General features: G+C 28.5%; 1 protein-coding gene across 1 annotated transcript in view; it reads left to right on the forward strand.

The window, feature by feature from the left end:
• The window catches only part of LOC129969119 (meteorin-like protein), a 64336-nt gene extending 51000 nt beyond the window's left edge, over positions 1 to 13336 (forward strand). Inside the window, exons 3-4 of the mRNA XM_056083534.1 lie at positions 8205 to 8261; positions 11152 to 13336. Coding sequence (XP_055939509.1) covers positions 8205 to 8261; positions 11152 to 11450 — 356 coding nt within the window. The 3' untranslated portion in view covers positions 11451 to 13336. The remainder of the gene's footprint in view (positions 1 to 8204; positions 8262 to 11151) is intronic.
• The last annotated feature ends 12896 nt before the right edge of the window (positions 13337 to 26232 follow it).

The raw sequence follows: 26232 nt of genomic DNA on the forward strand, positions 1-26232 counted from the left end.
GAAGCGTTAAGAAAATAAACGTTCATAGATGGCGCTAGGCAACTAGCGCGAGTGTAATTAAAAGAGTGATGTCATTGGAGTGTTGGCTCTTGGAGGAGAAGGAGTTACTGAGCAGAGTAACTCGAACGAATCTGAAATAAATCTGTTAAGTTTTTCTATTTGCCTAATTTTTTTCAAAGCACTCACGAACCAGCCACGACACAAATGAAATGTGTTAACGCTTTTTTCTTTATTATCCCCCGAACACGATCAGAATCTTTTTTTACCTTTGTTATCTATTACGTGAATTTTTTTTTAAAAAAATAAAATTTTAATTAAAAATTTATCTGATTTTCTTACCTAACTTTCTCTGTTATATAATGGAAAAAGTTACTCTAATTTAACTTCTGATATTCTTTTCAAATTAATATTAATGGCAACGTATGAAATCGTTGATATGAAATTTATTTCCCCCTCGGGAGATATGAAATTTAGACATTCTGTCAAATGCTTTGAACGAATAAGAAACTTCTGCTTTTCTTTTTGTTTGCGTATTTCATTCATTTACCGCGAGCACTGTTAAATTTAAATGAAATTTTAAATTAAAGCTTTCCAGTAACAAATAAATTATAATATTTTTTTAATGAAAGATCGTTTTGCGATTTTCATTAAAATAGTACATTTCTTTTAGGAATTGCAGCCAACAATTCTCTGAAAAAAATAAGAGAGACTCAAATCATGATCTTTTATTATAATTCAAAACTAAGACCAAATATTTGTTCAATTTAACTGTTCCGGCTTGGAGACAAATTTGCCCCCTTTCAGCTCTAGTAGCCATGGAAACCGTCGCATGTATAGTTTCCCGTATTTCCCCCTCGTTTTGTTCTTCAAAATTTATAAATTTTGTTCTTTTCTGTGGTAATGTCTTATTAGAGATGCTTTTCTTATTCGTGAATAAATACGATATTCTGTTTAACAATAGATTTCAATATTGAGAATTAAAAAACGGATTTTAGATCAAAAGAACTCCAGAATTAGAAAATAAATTCAAAATGGCGCGGTTTCAATTCGTATCCATTGTAGAAAAATTTCGCACCATTGACATCAGAAATCAAAATGTTATTCCAGTCCAATTTTTAGTAAATAATTATTACTTTATGTCTGTAGCTTTTTATTTTATAGGATGTAATGCTGTATCTGTTATTTTGGATAATTTATATTCTTGGATGCAATATCAATTTATGCAGTTTATAAATCAGTTTTTTTATGGTAGGTTTATCAATAGTAATTATAATTCTATAAATAGACCAATATGTTCTGTGCAACGATTTTTAAAGCTATGATTTTTTTTTTTTTTTAGCTAAGTGAATATTTTATATGCCTTTTGTAAAATAAATTTCCCAGGATCTTTGGTCAAAGTTTTGGATATTGGATATTTGGTTACTTACATCTCCATATATAAGTAACTAAATATTTTATTTGAGGTTTTTTTTTTTTCCCCTCGCCTTATTCTGTTATTTAGTTTTTCTGGTCTTTTGTTCTTATTCATAGCTGATGCTCTTCCAGAAATCAATTTTCTAAGTTTTTCATAACTATAATCATGGAGGAGGACGAAACAGAATTGTTTTCGGCTCTCAAAATAGGAAAAACCATCTGGCCGTGAAATGGTTTTTGAATAGGTATTTAGAAATCGAGCACAAGCTGTTTAGAGGAATATTTTTAAGCAGTCGAAACAAAGCATAAGCAGTGCCTACTTAAGTGATGTGATATTTTAAATGGCTTTTCTTTATCTTTTTTTTTAAGCGCTGAATGCTCTGTTGCTCAAACGTGAATAAGTTCAATCATTTGATCGTCTGTTTTAACTGGTGACACCTATGTTATTTTAATCCTTTTTGTTATCCTTTTAGAGTTCCGTTTTCATACATATTATGATTTAAAATTATTTTCCTTGCTTTTTGAGAGAAAAAATATTAATTTTTTTTGTTTGAGAATTTAAAAGTTTAAAATTTAAAATTGAACTATTTTTTTGTTGTAGCGAAATATACAAGTTGGTAATAATTAAAGTTCCACTTTGAAATGGTCATAAAAGGAAAACTTCTGGACCAAATGTTATCAAACTTGGTAATAAGTTTTTAAAAGGTTATAGAAATTTCTTTTCCGACAAAAAAAAAAAAAAAAAAAAATGTTCATAAATTCACTGGGGATGGCGCTGTATGCAATATTGTTAAATAAAATAGGATATGAAGATGTCGGTTTAAAATGTGTTTAATCGTTTCTGAAACTTGTTAAAAAGCATGATTATATGGCGTCCGCATTTTCTGAAAGCAAGTTAAATCACATAACTCTATTCTCACCAACAATCGAATTAAGATACGGAATTTCTTTAGGAAATAAAATTGCTCAGCTATTTTATTTTTGAAACATTCATTTAACGTGGATAATATTTTACTGGTGAATGATCTAACTTCGATGAATTTTCAATTATAAAAACTTTTTGAAAAGAAATACACGTAAAAGCAAAACAAATTACCACCCTAGTAACAGACATTAGTTTCCTTTAAACAAAGCGCTTGGTATTTTAGAGATATAAAAATATAGTGAGAAATATGTTTACGATTACGATTAGATTCTAATATCAATTCTTCGAATTTTGCTTCACTTAACATGGCGATATTTGTTGGGTAGATAGTATCTGTAAATTGTGTCTTGTAATATTAGTGATATGGAAAAATCATTCAAAATGCACCATATTGCAAACCGTTGATCCTTGAACTAGCTATTGATAGATATTAAATAATAAATACGAGGAAAGGAGCTTTCGAAATTTTAATTAATTTTTTAATTGATTTAAAATTCATCTAAATTTTGAAGATTTTTTTCTCGAAAACTTCATTCTATACTATCGCTCAAAAAACATTTTCTATAGTTCAAAAATTAACTTTTAAATTATATGAATTTTATTGTCGTATAATTTTTTCTTATAGTGCAATATCGCTTTCATTGTTTTAGTTATAACATTTACACTCATAAACATTGCGACCCTATTAAATATGTTTTTCTATACACATCCTCATTGCCAAAAGTATGAGCAATTTTAAAAAAATAAAGCAGATTAATCAAGCCTAAAACATTTCCATGTCACAATTCTTCAGAAAAGAGATTCGAATCCTTTTAATAACTTTTTGTTTGCTATATATTACAGTATTTATTAAATATTTTTTACAGCGGAATAAATAATTCAAGTTATGTGTAGAATTATAACTTATTTATGGATTATCCATTCTTGTTTACGAATTTTTAATTGCCAAGTTCTCAAAATCTAGCCAAGATTATTTGAATAAACGGTCAATTAAGTAACGGATCTTCTTCGGTTAAATTCTCAAAATCTAGCCAACATTATTCGAATAAACGGTCCATTAAGTAACGGATCTTCTTCGGTTAATCTATTTAAAATTATTTTTTTTTAAAGCGGGGAAGAGTCAAACAACGTCTAAATTCTAATTCAAATTTTAAAGAAGAGGAACACCCCTTTCAATTCAACTCATCAATTAATCCTCGGAGAAAAAGTTTTGTTGCAAAAGAAAAGAAGGGGGGGGGGAATACAATCCTAAATTCAGCTTGAACTAATAGTTCAATTGTTAGATTTTTTTAGCTCTTAGCTAATCGAGTGAAAAGAAGAAGAGAGAAAGAAAAAGGAGAGTGGTGTTAACTTGGTGACAAACTGAATAAACGTTTGTTGCCTTGTCTTGTGTTTCAAACATCTGCTCTGCCCCGCTGTGAAAGAATAATAGGCATATTGTTCACATTCCACGTTTTCGAATACAGACTGTTCTATCTGGTTGGTTTAATTAATGTATACGAAGTGCTTCGAATTTTTAAGTGAGTGAATTCATTTCAAATGCGATTAGAAAACAAATTCTTTAAGAACAATTCTTTGTGTTCCTTTTAAAATTTAGTTCCAGCCTGGTTCCATATTTTTTGTAAGAATGACAAATAGAAAAAGAATAATTTTAGTATTACAATGTTCTGATTGTGTTCATGCAGTCAGAAAGAGACTTTGAACATTGTTTTCTTTTGAGATATTTTGCAACTTAAAGTTAATAACCTCTAACTACAATGAAAATTTTTTATTTGAGAATTTTCCAAATAGTGCAGTTTTGTTTTTCTAATGAACCATAATATCATCAACGGTAATTTTCAAAATGAAATATCTTTAAAAAAAATTCTCTTTAATTTTTTTTTTTTTTTGTCAGACTTTGTAACTAGTTTGTTTCTACTTCAAAAAATAGCATTTTTGAAAAATTCTAAAAATACCATTGTCATAAAGTATCAGAATTAATTTACTTGCAAAACAGTATAAATCTTTTTTAGATTTTCACCAAAGGTTAAAGAACATACTGGCATCCATTTTTTAATTAATTTAACTGCATTTTATCTTCCGCTTTGTTTTATACTTTATCGATTCTTTCTCTGTCAAAATATGCTGTAGCATGTAACTGTGGACGGATGAAACAAGCAGATGGCATATTTGACTCTCTAAAGAAGCTAGTTATATCGTAATTTTGAATTTTGCTCATGGATTCAGATATCGTATAAAATATTACTCAGATAGAACAAGTAAAATTTATTGCTACTGTTATAAATGCAGATGTGAAGAAAAAAATTGTTATGCGCACTAATGCATAATAAAACAATGCGTATATATACATAAATTTAAAAAATAGTACTGAGTAGAAAAATAAATGGGAACGCTGAATATGTTATTGCTGTGAACTAGTTTTATGTGTAATAGCAAATAATAAGAAAATAATACGTAAATATATATATATATATATATAAACACATAAATTTTTAGCAGTTTCGTGGCCGAAGACTGAGGAGACACTTTTGTAACTTTAAAAACTTCGATTTATTCCACAATTTATGTACAAGCAGGTAGCGACGAGGTACGACAACATCACAACACAAGAGAGAAAAGAGTGGACGAAATATTTAACTCCATGATTATAGATTCTGATAGGGATTTCTTTATACGTATCGATTTAGGTAAGGGAATTATAGAAATCTTTTACAAGAATTTGTTTGGATCGACAAATTTTTATCCCTTCCCTCGGAGTGTGGGAATTTGTCTATGTCAACAATTTTACAGCGCTTCTGTTGCATTAATTAAATAAAAAAGGTGGAATTGGATCAGGAAATAAGAGATCATTTTAGAATGAAGTTAATATGAACTGAATTAAAATAAAAATTAGGAAATTAATTATCTCGAAACGTAATTTTTCACCACTTTTTAGCAAAGGGAATAGATGAAATTTTGTAGCCTCAACATTATAAAATTGTTGCCAAATTTTGCATGAAATTATTCTGATGGAAGTCCCTATCTATTATTTCTTTGTGCCTGAACGTGATATCTCAAAACCGTATTTAGCTAGGTAGATGAAATTTAACATACTGTTTTATTATTAGAATTATATATCTAATAGATTTTTGGACCAGAGCCACCAAAAATTATTGTCTGGCGATTTTTCTGTTCGTCTGTAGATAAATATATTGATTCAAAAACGCAATATGCAAGATGGACGAGTTTCAATATATAATTTTTACATCTGAATTGTAAATGTTTATCTGATTTTGAACTAAATCCTTCAACAGTAGACTGTAAGTTTCATTGATCGTCTTGATTCAAGATAACCGAAAAATACACCTCTTAACTTAAATGAAATTTGGTATGTAATCTTGGTACCAAAATTTAAATCTATATCAAATTTGGGATCCAATTGTTCAGTGGTAAGAGAAACAAATTTCACGCTCATTTCTTTTCGCCTTGTTGTATCAGTACCTGAGAAAGTTGTAGGAAGAACAACACTCCCACTGTTCTTACAGTTATATGTATGCTAAAAGAATCTTTAGTTGAAACCGAATAAAGCTATGATAGAAATATTGTTTAAAATCTGATTTCATTTGTACACGGATGATCGTACCGAAGAACTTCGGTTTATGGCATTTAGCATGCTCAAATTCTGTGTCGAATTGAGGGGTGCGATGTCAAAAAGGTCTAGGGCTCGTGGTTTCTTATTTCCACCCTTGTTCTTTCATTCCCCCAGTGGAGCATGTGGCGTACAGCTGCGTAGGAGTTGTCAGTGAAAGAAGAAATGTGGGGCTGAACTGACAGGTTGGAGTTCTGGGGCTGCAGAAATTCGAGAGGGAAGATCTGGGGTGGAGGGGATAAAAAGTGGAGATTTGTGGGACAATCTGCCTCTTTCTTTCATTTTCTCTGTCCTTCTTTTCTGTGAATTCTTTCACCAAATGCAAGATTACGTCGAGATAAGGTTTTGGAAATGCTTACTAGAAAGCAAAAAAAAAAAAAAAAAAAAATCAAGTGTGGTTTTTGGATTTGAAGAGAGATGTTGATGAGTTTTCTGGCATAACAGTATGTTACAGGAATTGTTTTTGTGTTCATATTGTATATTGTTTTTATTTATTTTTATTTTCTCTGATATTAGGGTGTCTCTTAAGTTTCTTTCTTATTTTTAATATGAAATGAATTCACAATTTTGCTGTTTAAGATATTATTTATTTTGTTATATAAGAACCCTTTTCTCTATTATCTTTTTCCAGCTCTCAGGAAGTCTATGTCTTTTTTTCAAACATTATTGTGTTTTGGACTAGAAATAATCATCGACTTGCCTTTTTATTTCGCTGATGGATTTAAAGCACTTTTCGCGAAGAGAAATTTTTAAGGACAGAAAGAAGTAATAATCAGATGAAGAGTATGCAGGATGCGGTAAAACCTACCAATCAGGCTGGAAGAGCTTCTCTCTTACCACTCACTATGTGGGTCTCGCTTTGTCGTGATGAAAAACAGCGTCTCGTCGGTTCTTTAATTCTGGCCGTTTTTTTTATTTATTTATTTGTTTATTTTTGCTATGGCAACTTTCAATTGATCCAGTTGATGACAATATTTCGTAGAATTTATTGTTACACCTTGAGGAAGGAGCTCATAGAAAATTATGCCTTTCCAATCCCACCAAATGGACAAAAGAGCTTTTGGGGGTGTAGTCCCGGCTTGGGATGTAGGATAGCTCTGGTAGTACGACTGAAACCGATGACATAGACGGCTAATAGATAAGCCTGCATGTTTGCGCAAGCAGAACCAGGTAAGACCATTCGTAGCGCGATGAGAAAGGAACTTTTGGACACCCTAATACAATGTACACAAAAGGAAAGTACTAAAGTGGTTTTTAAGAAATCCGGCTTAGAGATTTTGTTTTCACAATACACATTTTTCTTTCTTTTTTTAATTATGCCTGAATGCGAACACGATAAAACACTTTCAAATAGACGAGTGAAATTTAGTTTACACCAAGTTTGTAAATTTCTCTCAAATTTTGGACTAAATCCTTCCATTTTGTCAGTCTGTCTGTTCGACTACAAATAAACTTGGATTGTTACAAAACGTTCAAAGCTTGATGGATAAAATTTAAGGCACTATTTAAATATCTGAAGTGCAGATAAATATCAAATTTTGTGTCAAATTCCCCAAAGGATTGACGGTTTGTCTCTATACAATTGTATGCGCATATAAGCGCAAAAACTCAAAACAGTGACGACTTAAGTAAATGAAGTTTTATTATAGAATTTTGTTGCTAAAATTATTACATATTTTATTTTTAATCATCGAAGAAAAAGTTGTTCGAAAGGCAAACTAGGTTTTTCTTCACTATTCAACACAGTACAAAAGACTCTTGTATTGGTGGACTCTAAAAATAAAAATTTGAGAACATGTGGTTTCGTGACCATGCCCACGACTTGCAATTTGTATGCAGGAGAGAAAGAAGGGGTAACACCTTTATCTGGGGATATGCGAGAAAGTTTCGAGGTGACCACTGGTTTCTTAAAATGGTATTATAAAAAAATTTATTTCTTTGATCTGTGATATAAAAAAAAATGGAATGAATGTCACGTTTAAACTTCCAAACCTTTTAATTATAATTTTATTTTATTTTGTAATTTTGATATTATTTTATAATAAGCAAACATGGAGAATCGCGAAAAAGAATTATTTTGTCAAAATATGTTCAAATCAACATTTATATGCAATAGATAAAAATTTGAAATGGCAAATCTGCTTTATTTTTCTCTTAAATTGCTGTGTGTTTGATCTTCTAGAAATATATATAATTACCAAAAAATTTTTACTAATGTAATTTTTATCTTTCTTTCAGAATGTCAGCCTTGCAGTGACGAAGAAATTTTAAAGTCTTATTGCACAAGCGACTTTGGTGAGTATTTTAATATTGTTTTATCGCACAGCCATTTATTTTATGGATCTTTAAATACTACATAATAGTCTTAATCTAATTCGACTCTCCCTCTAGTTCGACGCACCTGTTTTAGTACATTCTCTTCTGTTAAAACTTACAATCTTCCCTTTTTCAGTACGATATTCTTTTTATCCTTAACATATTACTGGCTCGTTTCCCACGCATCGAAAAATGTATCTTTTAATATAAAAAAATGTAATGTAATGTAGAAAAATGTATATTCTTCAGTGATGTCTCAATAATTCAATATAGTCCGGGCACTCTCTATAATTCCGGCATTCTGTCCCATATGAGTCGGATTAGTTAAGAATGTGCTGTATTCTGATTCGACTTAAGTTGATCTTTCGCATTTTTATAATAACTATTTCAAAATAACTTAATCAATAAAAATGTAATTTTACTCTTTTTCCATTTTTTCTCTCTCTGTGTGTGTCTTGATGTAATAATAAAAATAAAATAATTTCCTATTATCTCTAAATGATTGATCTGGTTAACTATTGAATATAAATTGAATTGTATGTTATAACACAATTAGAAACCAACTATCATTTTATGAATTTTCGGATTTAGTAGTGAAATCTGTACCTAATTACATATTATTTATTGTTCAAAATCCAATTAACTGCAATCCCACTGCACAGTTCACTCATAAAGTTGAAACCATGCAGCATTAGAATGTGTCTTTGTGATCTATAAAAGAAACTATATCTCAGAAGAGCTCTTTAAACTCGGTTCATTATCCATTCAGGCAGTGCCTTATCTTTCTTTGTCTGCGTAGAATAATGCCGTTTATTCTGTGCGGTATGTTACCAGATACCCGGATTTACCGAGACTTTTCCACATTTTGTCCTAGTATCCGGGAATTTTTTATGATTGGGATTAGAGCTGTGCCGATTAACGATTTATCGAAAAAAATCGATATTTTTGAAAAATCGATTATTTTTTTTTTATGCTAGTGTTTGAAAAATGTCGATCTATCGAAATCATGATTACGAATAATAGTTCACGATCAATCGCGATACAATTAATCGATATTCACAATTAATTTGCAGTTTCGATTCCTTTTTGGTTATCGGTTAATTTATTTTTGTAGCTCTTCATTCTTTTTCATCTTCATACAGAATTTATGTTAATATTTCTATAAATACTCTCATATTCTGTATATAAAAAAATTTGTTTTAAGCACAATGTTATAAATTGTAACATGCAGACATTGCTTTGGCACTGTAACACTTTATTAAAGGGGGTTTAACAAAATTATTTCCTAACTTTTTATTATATAAATTGTAACTTCCTTTTATTTGGAGTCGTTTTGATCAGTCAATACGTTAAGAGATGCTATTTATAAATTTTAATAGCTATAAATAAATAATGATACCACGATATATCGAACATTATCGATATGTTTTGGACGATATATCGCGATTATGAAGTTCCGTCATCGCCCAGCCCTACTTGGGATCAAATATCCCGTATTTTACATATTAATAACTTTTTTTAATATAATTTGTTAGACATTAATTTTTTTTAAAAAAATTCACAGTTTTTCCTATATAAAAATAAGGTTATCGTATTATGTAGAATATAGAAGAAGCAAGCAGAATGTGTTGTAAAATTGAATTGAATGTGAATTGAAAAATCTGTTAACGTATGCTTCATTATCTCATACTTCTTTATACTGTTCTAAGAATAATGATATTTGAAAAATCAATATATGAGCTGCAGCATGAAGTGCAAAAGTTGGTCAAAATTCTCAACGGGAAAACCGTTGCAGCTAGAGCTACCAAACTGGCACGGGTAGGGATAAAATCTAAGGTAGTAAACGCTGGCTGAAAAAAAAAAAAAAAAAAAAAAAAAAAAAAAAAAAAAATCGAAATTTTATTTAGAATTTCAATTACTTTGGAATTAATAAAAATGTTAATATTTTTTTCATAAGTAAAGAAGCATGAAAAAAAAAAGTACGTCAGTTAAAAATTCAAAAATAAGTTTTTCATTAACGTAGAATTTTATTTCATCATGTAGCAGTTACATTACTCTATCTTCTCTTTTGGTTAATAGATGGCGATACCTAATTAGGTACGCATCCCATACTGCTCTGCGATTGTTATTAAAATGAGATGAGATGCTATTCTGTGAGGTGTGAGCGTTAATGTCTTGTCTTCCGTATTTGTGTTTGTTTTGTGTGAAATGTGATCATTAAAGAAATGTTCCCGAAAACATACGTCCTCTTGCTTCCATTGCACGGATCATAATGATCTTATTTCCACCACAATCATATTTTTTTATTTCCATTAATTTGCTAAAATAGTTTTACGTACATTTTACAAGAATAATTTTCATTGCTTTAATTACTGCATTTATGTACAAGCCCTTTATGAGATCAAATGATTTTTTTGCGTGCATAATCGTGGATAATATTGAGAGTAAATTTAAAAAATAATAATAATAAAGATAAGCGAATCAAGCTTGAAGCCTTATCACGCTATAATGTTCTGGTCTAAAGGTCTGAATTTCATTACAAATATTTTTTTAAATATTGTTACTGCATCATTGCTTTTGAAATTTTTGTTTATTTATATTAGTTTTGGCTATTATCCTTCTTTGGATGTGTAATGTTTTTAAAAATTATATTAACGTTTCGTTTTGGAGCAACACTAAGACAAATTTGAAAGGGACTTCGTAATGTTGAATAGCGATCCGATAATTAGACGATATCTAAGCTAGCTTTACTTCCCTTATCTTTATTTATATGCAGTTGCATTAAGATTCTGAAATAATTTCAGCAAAATTCTTAAAATTTAATTGACGCATAATTTTACAGTACTAATTACTTTTTTTTTTTTTGCAGTTATTCAAGGCACTGTTGCAGCTCTGAATCACAACGAATCAACTCAAACATCTGAATTAACGATTCGAGCAACCTCCATTAAAATAGACGCGCCTCACAAATCCTGGGCCAACGTGAAATATGTCACTCTCCATAGGCCTCTCAAGTGCGGCACCAAAGCTGGAATGGGAGAATTCTTGTTCCTGGGGCGGTGGAGATTGGGCCATCCCATAGTGCACTGCGCGCCTAGGCTGAGTCACTGGAAAGAAATCCGAAGGAAATCGATCGAAGCCAAGACGAATTTATGTCAATTAGATTGATTTTTTGGAAGTGCAAACGATTTCTGGAAAAATAAATTGAACTGAACTAATAATTACAGGAAAAGATCAAAAGACTTCTGGTTATATTCATTTCCGTGTGCTTCAGTTTAAAAAATTCATTAGCCACTTAGTCCAGCTGATGACGATTAAATGTCGATTGCTCAGTAAAAAAAAATCAAATGCAAATATAGATTCACCAATCTTTTTGCATTCATGTGGATAAACTTGGAAGCGTATTCTACCAATCAGTTCTGTGATAAAAGCATCGACAGCAGTGTGATTATATCATTCATCGCCTGGAACATTAAATCATTTTTTCTTTCGTTTTTAGTGACTTTTTGTTTTCATGTTGAATAAACATTCTTTTTGTTCATAAGGGCCAATGTTAAGTTCTTTTGTTTTAAAATTGATATTAGATTTCAGTGGAAGAGAAAATTCCCGAACTGAAGAAGAATTTACGATCTATAATACGCACATTTTATGAAAAACATCAAAATTTTTTATTTAAATTTGACATTGGCCCTTCTTGATTGGAATATTAAAGTGCCACAAAGAATAATGTGTACAGATGTTTTTGTAAATATATTTAGGAAACTGTGTGCGAACATTGATTGTTTTACCATGTGTTTTAAAATAAAATTTGTATTTCTTTGAAAAAAATGTTGGAGTTCTTATATATTTATAAAATTTTGTCTGTTATTTTATTGTATTAGAACATTAAAAATTATTTTTTAATACATTTATTCATTTTAGTATTCATATTTGAAGCTCAGTAAATATTGCTGTATATCCATTATCAATATAAATAATTGAAAATGTTCTCTGCTCATTTTCTTCATGCCCTATATAAAATTAAATTGTCCAACTTAACTACCATTAACAAAAACCAGTAAAATTTAGTCTAAAATTTAGGATTAAAAATTCGGAATCTTTTTTAAGAGAAACTTTAATCATCAGTTGGAAAAATATAATTACCTTTTAACTCACTAAAATTTACTTTTAGCTTCTTAAGCTCTTTGTGAAAAATCTGTCCATATTTCTGTAGTAAACAGCATATCTTTAAATGATATTTCTTGTCATGTTCACAGCGGTATTTTTTTAATTGATATTTATAATATTTGCAACTGCAGTGCTTTCCAAAAATATTATAAACTAGCCACCTTTGACGACCAACTTGTTCATCCAGATTGACATTTTAGGCTGTTAAATAATTAAAACAGAATGCATTTATTAATGTATACATATATATTTCTTGTTGATGTAACTGAAAAACAAATTCAATTAAATCAGTTCACAGCTAATTAAAAAGTATATATGTTATGAAATTAAAGCAGAAGTGAAATAAAGAAAAGCTATTATGGGATTAAAAGCATGTAATTGATTGTTTTGGTGGATTAATTTCGATTCCATTATAATATTCCATTCAAGACATTAATTAGTGAACATCAATTTCCATAGCTAAATCTTAGCAACCTCCAACTGAATGGACATCATGTGACACAGCAATACTTCTCTACAGCATAAGTAATAATATTTTGACACTCTATTAATTAACTAAGGAAAACTTTCAATTTGACACAGCTGTGAAAACATTCCATAAAGCAGTCCGAAATTCATAGGCTATTATTATTTGACAGCTGTTATTTTTGTTTATTCTTAGTCATAATTATTTTTCAAAAAAATTGAGTGCTAGAGCTCATTTTAGAATATAATGTTGGTTTCTTTATATGAAGTTAAAAAAATCATTTTTAAAGCTACTAATTTCTGAAATTTTAAGAAAATATTTTCTTTTCGGATTTTTTATTAAAAATATTAGTAGTTATTCTTAATATTAGCAATATTCTCTGTTTAATACTTTCTAGGCTAAAATGAATATAGTTTTATGACTGTACATAAAGTAGTGTTTGCATTCATGTGCAAGATAATAAAATGTATAAATCTTGTAAATAAATCATATATTGAATGACAAATTTGTATGGGTTTTATTTTTTTCTTATTTATTAAAGATTTTCAATGTAGCAATTTATTATCTATCATTAAATTATCATTGATAATAATACAGCCTTTAAATATTGACATATTCCAGTTTTCAAGCTATAATGATTTTTACTTTAAATGTCATTCAGTAAGACTTTTTGGAGTGCATCCAAGTTTAATTGGATGAAGCAACTATGATAAGTTGGCTATGTATATATTATAGTGATATGTGAATAACTAGTTTCATTTGTTTTATTAAATTGAAAAATATTCATCAAATTTTGCTTTGCTCTCCTAGGAAGAAAAAATATGTGCAAATTTTAGATGGTAAAAGAACCCAACTACCCCTATATTCCTTTAAAGATATGTGTTTGCTAAATAGCTTACAACATTTTGCTGTTTTGGATGTGTATTAGCACAGAATTTCCCATTCAAATTTAGCAGTTTTAAATAGTAGTATTATTAAATTAAATTTGTAATAGTAGTATTGCATTGTCATTGTATTTTGACATTATAAACACCTTACCAAGTATTTATATCATTTATAAAAACTTAATCAGCAGTGCATTAGCATAAATTCTTGTCTTAACAATGTTTTATTGATAATACAACATCTAATGACATAGTTCTTTTACAATTACCAATTTAATGTACATGGATTCTAAAAATATAAAGAAAGACGGTATTGATATGGACAGCAGTGATAAAAATTTTATTTGAGAATTGAATATAATAATGGAGGCAAATGGAAAAGTTTTAGATAATGAAAATGATTACCAGAATCTGAAATTAATTCTGTCCAGAAAGAAAGAAAACTGGATAGTTTTATTTTTCTGGTTAGAGAACGCAGATTCAGATTGGAATTACCTTGACTGTTTTATATACAAATGCTGGCATATTGGATAGAAATTTAATTCATCAATTTAATTTTAAAACTTTATTTTGGAATAAGAATTTTAATTCTTACAGCCATTCTGATATAAAGACATTTTGTATCATATGGTCTTTTATTCATTTATGTAAATCATTAGGTCAATCATTCATTTAAATGAAAATGTGAGTAATGTTTTGTCTTCGATATTTTTAAATTGAAAATATCTTTGGAAAACTTGGGACTTTTCATTTTCAATTATTATTCACTTTCAAATTAATTTTCAATAGAAAATTAATTTATTAAAAGCATAAAAAACAGCTAAGCATTTTAATTTTAAAAAGTGTATATATTATACTTTTTTGTATTGAGAAAATATCTATTGAGAATATTTTAAGTCTTTAAATTATAATGATGTTGTCAATTTTATAACAAATCACTTGCTCTGTTCAAATTACAAGATTTAAATTTATTGCCATTTACAAATTACAATAAATCACATATATTTATTTAAAAAATCAAGCATGTTAAAAGTACAATAGATAAATATTCATCAAAAAAGAACACTTTTTACAGTAGTTATAATGAAAACGGAAATTTTTTTATACATCACTGGAAAAATATTACTCCCACAATACATTATATACACACAAACTGGAATAAGAAGAAAAAATTGTGCAAGTGCTGTATACAGATATGAAATTTAAATGGAAGAAAAAATTATCTAAAAAGAGTGATTTAATACAAGTTGGTAAAATTATGCATGTTAAGATATGCCTATGTGAGATCTTATTGATATAAAGTAAATAATAAAATTACATTAAAGGTAAATTTTTTCAATAAATGCATGGGTTTGAAGTAAGTTCCAATAATTTACTTTGTTCAATTTGGTATGGCACTGATTTAAGAAGCAAAAATTGAATGTGCTCTCCCATATGAAGTGGCAGAATCTGTAAACATAAAATGCAAATTATTAAAGAAAAGATACAATCACATAATATTATTTTTAAATATATAAACTGGCAATTTCGCTTCTATCACAACATTCCAAAGATCACCATTAGTATATCGTATTATTTGAAAAAAATTAATAAAATGTTGCTTAATTAATAATCCATGCCCAATAATTTCATTAAAGAAGATTTTGTTTAAAAAAGAATCATAACAAGAATTTTACAAGTTCTTTTACATTCAAATGTTTGAACCTGGATAAAAGTTTTTAAAAATTTATTTATGCAAAAGCTTTTATTCTCCTTACAAAGAAAACAACTCCCCACCCCCAAAAAAGAAATTGAATTTTGACTTCAAATATATATAATGGATTATGAATTTCGCCTCATTTCTACTTAAACTATCTTAGGTTCAGCAAGTAAAAATATGTTTAAATTAATAAACTATATAATTATTTGCATTAATTTACAAATAAAACATGAATTTCTATAGCCATTTAGAACTCAAAGCATAATAGAATACAGAAAGTTATGAGCATCTCCACAATGGGCTGATTATATAACATCTCCACAAAAAGTTAATTATATTGAAAAGATGTATGAAATTATTCAACTTTGACTTTAAGTAGTATTTGATTCAGAATTTTAAATACAAAAATTATATTTAATAAGAATTAACATCAGATAAAATTTATAAATTAATAATTATTTGCATCAAACTGTAAAATGAGACACGATTCTATATCCAGAAGAAATTCAATGCTGAGAACGTACAGAAAATTATGAGCATTTCCTTAACAGGTTTATTATAAGATTATATTGAAATGATCTATGAAATAAACCAACTTTTAACTTAAAGTAGTTTTCAATGCAGAATTTTGAATAAATAAATTATATTTAATAAAAATTAATATAATATAGAGGAGTAAGCTTTGCATCTTCATTCATACAGTCCATTTAAATTAAATTAGGCTATAGTTAAGTTATTTATTCTTGTGAATAACATACAAATACCAGCTTGAAATGCAAAGATATTTCAGGTTTTGTTTTCTTCCAATCGACCTTAAGAGGAAATTCTGATCAAAAATATTTCAAGCGACTTATCCCATACTTTTCAACAAAAGAAGTCTATGTTCATTGAAAGACTCAACTGCTACTAATATATTTCTAGGTGCTAATCACTTCTCTGGCTAACGACTCTTCCAACAAAAATCAGGCAAGTAAACTAACCCTACAAGTTTCAAAATGAAGTTTGAAGAGCTCTGGCACCTCCACTCTTAACTCACACATTTACTTCTTTCTAACAAGCATGAAAGTTTGCAGAAGTACTATCTTAATAGTGACAAAACAAGGATATAATTATTTTGATTACTATAAATGGTACAATTCGATTTTAACAGCAACCAAAAGTGCCAAGAAAAAATCTCGCCAAATTCTAAAAATATACTCAAATTCATTATTTATTGTAAAAAATTTTGAAGGTCCAAATCACATGCTATATAGTTTGATGATTAAAATCATCAAAATGGCAAAATTTATTTTTTATGCTTTTTAGCAGCTGTTAAAACCAACAAGTACCCAATAAATTATGGAGTTTTGTAGATTCAATTAATTAGATTTGTGTTATAAATTGAAAATAAGAAAAGTTAATGATCAGTCATCAGCTTCTCTAAGATGGTTTGCGTTAGGTAAACAAAATATTTTATCTTTAAAATAAATACAACCCACAGAATTAATAAAAATTCAGTTGATAAAATAAGAATTCAAAAGTTTTTCATTAATTTCATCATTTTTGTGCAGAATTTATATCATAAAAACTGTTCTAGATATAGACATTAATGAGCTTATAATGTTCAATAACAGTTAAATTTTTGATCAATAGCTTTTATTTCTTAGAACTCATTTTAGTTTACAAAATATTAACTGATTAAAATACAGAATTTTATCCAACATTTTACCAAAATATACAGTAGCTCCATCAAGCAGCAAGTTCTCATTAACTTCGCAAAATTAGTTAATATTCATCAAAATGAGTACTTTTTGTTTCAGTATCACGAGATGACAACTTTTTAACAATTCCATCTCATTAAGGGGTGAGACGCAGAAGGATAGGCACATTTCTGAAATTTACTTCATTGTTAAATGTAAACCTCTCTTCCTTTTATCTTTCCTCTTACCCCTATTTTTTCGAATTTAACTCATCCTAACGCATGTGCAAAAGCGCGGAGAGTTTAAAAATCCGTTGGCAAATATAGTAAATATTCTGCAAAAATGTTTATAGTAGAAGCCATTCCTTCTGCCCTGTGACAATTTCTTAAAAATGGCAAAAACCTATCACTCCTTAAATAATGTTTTATGCTGCAATTTTTTTTATAATGTATTTTGCTGAGAATTAAAAAAAAAAATGTGGCAAGTACTTTATTTTTATTAAATATTTTTTTTTAATTCTACATGACGAGAAAGGTAAAGGTATAAACAAAAGACTGGGCATTTTATATTAAAGTTTTAAACTAAAGATTCATAATTAAAGAAATTATCAAATATTATGAATATATATATATATATGCTCATAGGATATGAAAATCAGAATATAATGTCAAACAACAAACAGAAATCTAATCCTTAAATTCCACAGTCATACAAATAAAAAGTATAATATTTCACAATGTGAGCTTGATAGATTAATACTGTTATAAACAAGTTATTAGATGATAAACTGATTACATTGTAACCCTTGTATTGACAACAGGATGATTTGAAATACCTAAATGCCTAAGAATACTCAAGTTAAAAGCACATCAAAAATAATGGAGCATTTCAAATAAATCTGTTCTATCAAAGCAACTAAAACATTTGAATACAATTTGAATTTAAGGCCATTAATTTTATTCTATTAGAAAAATTATGTATTAATATACAAGTATGGAATTTGTGAAATTAAATTACATGCCACTGCAAACTTCAGCAACCATATTCTTAAGATGCATAATATTAGCGAATATAGTCTCATTTTAACTATGGCAATTAATATCTGCTTCAAATAAGAATAATATATTAGATGATTTGTTTTGGCGAGTGATCTCTGGCAAGTAGTTAATAAACAATTTTTCAATGCAATTTAGTTCTAATAATTTATCTTATTTGAAGAATAAATTATTTAATGAAATTGAGAAATTAATTGGAAATGAATTAAAAGTGAAAAACAAAACTTTTGTAATTAATAAGAAGCATGGGGAAATATATTCCACTAAGCATTAATAATTCTGCAATCACATACAAAATCTATTAAAAATGACAATTCTACAAATATTTTAATTCTCCATAACATATAACTTACACATTTTTAGCAACTTTCCCATTAATAAAAGTTAATATAACAAAAAGGAAAATCCTTATAACATTATGAGATTTCATTTTTTTTTTAACTTTTATCCATGTTGTTGTGGTATGTAAAATAATAAATAACTAATAAATTTTTTCACCTTGGCGAGAATATGGTACTCAATTCATCTGTTTAATAAATTTTAGTTCGCAATGAAAAACTGGCATTTTAAAATACCTAATTTTGATATTAAAATTAATTTTCTAGATCATCCAATTTCAAGCACTAATTATATATTTTTAATAAAATATTTTACACACTGAAATACAATACTTATGAACAGCAAGAATTTAGATATATTATTTTTAAAAAACACAATATATGTTATAACAATCAATAGTACAGAAATTTCCAATAATACACTAATCAAAATAAACTCGTAAGGAACGTTAATTGAGCATTTAAATAATATAATATACTTACATAATCCTCTGCATATTGAATTTTACTGTTTATTGTTTTCTTTCTCACAAAATTCTTTATCCACAAGTGTGGTATTATCCAAATCTGCAGAAGTGTCATTATCACGTTCTAAAGCAGAAGCGAATGAAGATTTCAGTTTCTTGAAATCTTTTCCAAAAAATTCTTTTCTTAGACGAGGACTAGAGTCTAACTGACTATACTGATTTTGTTCTTTTAAAGTGTTGATTCTCAAAGAATAGTTTCCTTCGCCACTATTCACGAATTTATCGGCAACTTCAATTGGTGTTCTACTGATTTCTTCAGTTGGCGAACGAGGATCTTCTATCCTTTTCAAAGCGCAAGGTCTTGTTACAGGAGTTTCCATTCTTTCTTTTGGTTTACTTGTAAAAGAGCCCATTTTGAAAAACTGCGAATTTTTCGTAAATGAGAGGCTTTCAATCAAATACAGAAAACCGCTACCACATTCAAAATTTGATAAACAAGATATGAATCGAAACAGTTGTTGCCATTTTATGTTTCAAAAGTTACAACATAAACTATTTGTTCATCATAAATTGAACATTTGAAAGTTTAATTTTAAAATTATTGATAAAAAATCCTTTTAACTTCATTTTAAATTCCATTTTTAATTCAAAGCATTATTAAGATATGGTTATAAATAAAAAAAGTTCTTCGGTTCTCCGGTCTGCAGTTATGACAGCAATTGAGCATGCGCAGAGAATCCCTCTGCTGCAATGATGTGTAAATGCGCCCTGTATTGCGTCACGACCTTCGTAATACATGTATTACGGAGGTCGTGATTGCGTAATGTTATCTTTAATAGGAAAAATCGTTAAAATAAAGTACATGATCGAACGGTATTCTTGTTTGCCGATGGTTTTTTTGTAGCGTTTTAATAAGATATTGATTACTCTAGACATTTTAATTAAGTTTATTGATTTATGCATTCAAAAGATAGATCAATTCTAATTTATTAAAATCCTTCTATGAAATATTGAATAATCATTAACAAGACATAATGTTTTACAAATTAATACAAAAAAATGAAAATTCGATTTAGAAATAATAAATAGAATATTAAATGAAGAAATGAATGCAATATAAATTGCATTATAATAAGGAAAAAAAATTGAAAAATGAAATGAAATTCAAATTTTGTAACTTTTTTTGTGTGTGAAGGTCTGCAGTAAGAATAAGCTATTTATTATTTGTATAAAAATAAATTAAATAAACGGATAACGTTTCGTTTCACAAGAAAGAAATAAAAGTAGAACAAAAAATACAATGAGTATCGCTTAGCAACAGTTGCTAAGTGGTCGATTTTGTGTTGGAAACAAAATAGGTGGCATTTATTGATATTTTCAATCAAATTACGTACTTAAATTTTTAATTGCTATAAATAGATTTTTTTAAAGTTATCTGGTTGTGTATTAAAAAAAACCCTATCGGCAAACTAAAAGGCAGAGCTAGGTTCTGTTTGTCAAGGGGAAAAAAAGGTAGAAAGGTTTAAAAAAAAACTTAAACAAAAGTCTTGTACGAAACATCATAGCATGATACAGCTTTGTCTGCCTTTAACATAACTTTTAAAAACAACCATTCATTAGAAAAAAACTATAACACACACATTAAAAAAGGCATTTAATAACTTCACAATGTACGTGAATGTAAACAAAATAAATAAAATACAGAAATAATTTTTTAATGTATTTGAAAAATATTAAAACTAGATAAAAGTTGAAGTCAAAATCCCTGAAAAATTAAATTTGTGAACTTTAAAAATTATATAAAAAGGCTTTCAGTGCAATAATTTGAAGCGGAATTCTTGAAGAAAAATATTTACATTTTGATTCATTTTTAATTGTTGAAAAGTTAAGTATTAAGTTTTTTAAAAAAATTTAACGAGCTTTCAACACCCCTAAAAGTAACTATGTACATATGTGATAGCGGCAGACAGACATCGAAAAACTTTCAATACCAAAGTTGTTCTTTAGAATGTATTATTTGTTGAGTTTCACTCATCTCTTCATTTTCATTTATGAAGAAATTGTGCGGAAATGAAAATTTCAATCACTTCCACCATTTCCATCCACTTTCAGCAGGATGGTCTATCTTTGATATCTGCCGAAGCTTTCCTCCTTACAACATATCATTCGCCGAAATCATTGTAATATGTAGTATTTTTATAATTAATTTAGCAAAAACCTAATTAATTTAAGTAGCAAGTGAAAAAAAAGAATTATCTTGTATTCAATCAATATAAGTTATTGTACTAAAGACGCATATGTTTATCCATATTTTTAAAAATACATTTTTAATGGATTTTTTATTAATTGGAGATCAGGAGCTATCTCATTAATTTAGAAGTATTTCATTTATAAACGGAAGTTAAATTAATGCTTAAATTGCATCTAAGCGGAATTATCATATTTAAATCATAAAAAAAAAAAAATAAATAAATAAACCCACCGAAATAAGCAAAGAAAAAAATTAATTTCTTTTAAACTAAAAGCATTATTTTATTTCTCTGATTGTATTGACCTCTGAAGACTTATGACACTTCTCTGTAATTACTGAATTACTAAACCTTTTGCAACTCATAATTAATATGTATCAGTACTATAATTGAAAAAAGTAACTTAACGATGGCGGAATTAATGTCCATTCACTTGTTATTGCTCACTTGTTTTCCCTTATTATTCATTTTTGGAACCTTTTCTACGATATGTTTCTTCTTGATTTGAATTACATACAGTCAAGCGTTTTTCTTTTACTTTTTTTTTTCGTGTTCCAAATAGACTAAGTCCCCCCCCCCTTCCTTTTACACGGATACTTTAATTCTAATTACAAGTATGTCTGCAATTCAAACAGACTCGTTAAGTTTCCTATTCATTAGAAAGGAAACTAGTCTTTTGAAAAAGATATGTTAGGAATTTCCCCAAATTATTGAACTTTTGGTGTGATTTCTGCTTTAAGCCTTCCAAAATGCAAAAATGTTTTTAACTCGTTTGTATTATTATTTGTATAGCTTCATTCATGAGGTCTTTACTTATAACAAAAATGAATGTGTGTTTGTGTGCGTGGATTGACGCTCTGCAGGTTAGACCATTTGAGCTAGAACTATTAAACTTGGCACATAGATATTCAAAAGTGTATGAATTAGCTAGTCGGAGCAACTTTTTAAAAATTTTAATTAATTACAGATTATTAAAAATGTTGGCGTTTTCCCGCTATAACATCTGAAAACATAGTGGCTCAAAAATATGTTTTACATTATCTTAAAATTGAAAAAATTATCTTTTCAATGATACCATTTTTTAACATACAAATTAAATTTCTATTTTTAATGAATTTTTAAAAAATCTATTAAGCATATTTCTCATAAAATTAAAATAAAATTTTATCTTACGAGCACGTTACAAGTGCTTAGGAAAAATTAGCTTTACTCAACGTGTTACCATCACCTGAACAAACCTCAAATTGAAAGATTCATTTAACTCTAACTGCAAATTAAACCTAGGCAAGTGTAATTTTCAACACTTACCTGTAAGAGGTAAGTCAACCATCTAACTCTCCGACCCACCCTAAGGCACACGGATTTAAACCATAGAACTGAATGACCGGACCGCCGCAACAGCAATTGGCGGGAACTGTGGTTGAGTCCTAAGGGCCGTCACCGGCCACGGTACAACCCTCCCCGAAGGAAGTACGTCCCGTCATCGATGGGAGGAGCCAGATCCCCCACCTATTAGTGTACCCTCCAGGGTGGCGAGATCCAACCACCATGCCGGAAGCATCTCATCCTCATTTCGAGGTTCCCCCCCCCCCGAGGGTCTACCTGTAAGAGGTAAAATAAACATGAAATTTTTTAGAAGGATTAGTATCTGTTAGTTTCCAAAATAGCTATTATTAATTCAACTATTCTGTAGTATTTAAGACAAACGCGATTTATATGTATATTTATACAAGGTGTCCATTCTAATCTAATCTCAACTCCTAATTTCCAAGCAGTTAGTATTAGGCATATACATTTAAATCGGAAAAAAATTATATAAATGAAATAAAGAATACTTTTTTTGTAGTTTGATTCTATACATTTTTTGGATGAATTACGAATTTTACTCGGTAAAACATATTTAATCAAATATTCTTCAGACACTGATAAGAAAAAAACCCTTTTTCCGACAAAAACTGATTTGAACAATAAAAATCTAAATATCATTATATATACTATATAAGCGTTCAATTTTAGTCCATTCCATAGATTGTTTCAAAGAAGACACGCCAATAAGCGGCAGGAGTTTTCTCCACGGCTGTTTAGCATAATTGTCCTAAAATAGTGATATTCAAAACTTCAAAACTCAATATATATAATTTATCGTAAAAAATAAAAACGTATTTTTTCTTCTTTTTTGGTTATTGTTATTTAAAGTTCAAGTACTATGAATATTATACTGAATATGATCCCTTAGGACCAAAGGTCTATATAAAATTCAGACTTCATAATTTTTTCAGAAGTACATTTATGACTCAAACAATATAAAATATTATTATTTATTTCATTTAAATTCATTTGAAAGTAAAACTAATTTATGATTAATAAGAAACATTTTTTTAAAATTTCTTTCATAATTCTCTCTTAAATTATTCGGTAATGTATGCAAGATTTCAATGGTGAACAATTTTGCTTTATGAACTCATATTTAAAAAAAAAAAAACATGTTGGGTTTTAGCAATATGTTTCTTTAACAAAAAAAAAAAAAAAAAAAAAAAAATGCTTGATTTAATCGAAGCTTAACCTCTACGTCGTCCTTAACGCGTCTAGCGCGTTCAAGTGAAACTACTGCAGGGCGACCGTAACGCGCTTCAAGCATTCTTTTACATTTTAAAACTTTTTAAAAGTTTAAAAACGGTTTGTAAATGTTTACTTGTTTAAGTTTTTATTTTTGTTTGTTCTAATGTGGCGAAAAAACAGAGGAAAAGCAGAAATTTTCGTGAATAGGAGAGAACGGCGAAACGGTTAATTACTTCAACTTCAATTTGAAGATAAAATTTTACGAGTGTTGAAACAACAAATTAGAGAGATTTTAGTACAATAAACAGAACAGCCTTAGGTTTCTGCAATAGTATGAATTATATGATTATCAAATTTTGAAGCATAAAGATATTTTGTTGTAAAAGCTATTAAGAGGCAAATTACATAAAATATTTAACTAAAAATTTCAGCAAATATTAATCCTCTCTAATTAGCTGGTTGTCAAAGCGATGAGTTTTAAATATAAAGCAAAGATAAACTGATTACTCAACTTTTTCTGATATCAGTAGAAATAAAAGACAGGAATGATAGATTTCTCTGGAAGATCAGTAGGGAAAATCAGCTTTCAGCAACAATATGAAAATAGTTTGCCCCCCACCCCCAATCATCGTTATATTTGTTGTTGTCGTCTGTTTTGGAAAAACAATAACTCAGTGCATATTAATTTCCTTTTTTTTTCCATCTCATTTTTTAAAATTTTTCTTTCGATAAACTTAATGCTCAACTTTTTCTATCAATAGGTAAAAAGATTGATTTAGCAAAAATATGAAATATTTTATCGCCGCTATTTCATTTTGTTGTCTATTTTAAAAAAACTGTAACTCAATGCATATAAATTTTATTTTGTTCCTCACTATCCTTTTTAATTTGTTTTAGAATTCTTACTTAATTGAACTTATTCTTCTATTTTCCCTTATAAAAATGTCCTTTTTGTATGGTATTATTCCTATTTAAACTTTCTAATGATTCGAATTTAAAATTAAATAACAGAAAATATCATTCCTAGGCAATATGAATTTCCAGGAATTTCTCTTTATAAATGTTCATCCATAAAAATTTATAGCTCTATTAATATTATTGCAATAACAAAACGTTCTGTAAATTTCACAACCCTAAATTATTATTTTTAAGGCCTTAATAAACTGCTGAATTAGTATGAACTAAAGCCATTCAATTTTATTTATATAGATTAGAGTATCTATTGTAACTGTTAAATATCATAAAGAAAATCTTCGCAGCCATATTCAGATTAATCAGTTGTAAGTCTTATCACCGTATCCTGTGTATAATTATGGACTTTACAATGGTCCTTGAATGGGATTGACAAACACTAGTTATGAAACAAGGATCTTTCTATCATGAATAAGCATTTTCACTGAATCTATTGTGTGAATATGTGTTATGGAAGCCTTTTTTCCGACTGACTGAAATTTGGCACCGAACTGCCATCATAGTCACAAGATAACATACTTGTAGCTAGAATTCTTTCCAATCACCAGAACTGTTATGTGTCGCTAAATAGGATAACCGAATTCTGCCTTTAGTGATTATCGAACTTTTGACTGGCAATCTCTCACAAAGGAAAACAAACTTTTCAAGATTTCTTCAGTCTGTGTGTGATTCCCTTGTGTGCATGCGGTAACCCAATGTTTACTTTCTGTTTGTAATTGTTTTATAGTATTGGTTAATTAAAAGTTATGTCAAATATTACTTGACTAATTCCTATATACTAAATTTCATTGATTTAAGACATTGCGTTTACATGCATACGAAAGTATAGACAGACAGACAACCCACCATTTGACGGATTTGATTCAAAATTTGATGAAAATTTACCTTATAGATGCTATGCACAAAATTTTATCCATATAGCACTTTATGTTTTGATGTAATCGCATCCTCTTGTACTCAAACAGCCGAGCAAATAGATTTCCTTCTAAGTTTGATGGAAATCTACAGATTTAATCCACATACCAAATTTCATTCATTTAACTCAGAGAGTTTTTGAGTTATCATATTCACAGACAGAGTGACGGATATAAGTGCATTTTTCGAATTCAGAGGAGTAATAAATGAAAAGATTCATCAAAATCCCGAGTTTCAATTTTTTGATGATTCGAATACTTCGTATTGGAGTAAGTAAAAATTATCGATAAAAAATCAAAAGCGTGTTTGACATGTGATGAATTTATCTTGTTTGAAATATTTTTTCTTGTAGAATGATTGCGGTATTTTATAATCAGAATTTGTTAGACAAATTTCAAAAAAAAAAATCAATAAAGAATAACAACTTTAAACAAGCTGCCACCAGTGAGATTTGAGCATATCATATGCAGTAAAGTTTCTTTTATTTTCTTTGTTAGTTG

This window comes from Argiope bruennichi, chromosome 5, assembly GCF_947563725.1.
Source record: "Argiope bruennichi chromosome 5, qqArgBrue1.1, whole genome shotgun sequence".
NCBI lineage: Eukaryota > Metazoa > Arthropoda > Arachnida > Araneae > Araneidae > Argiope > Argiope bruennichi.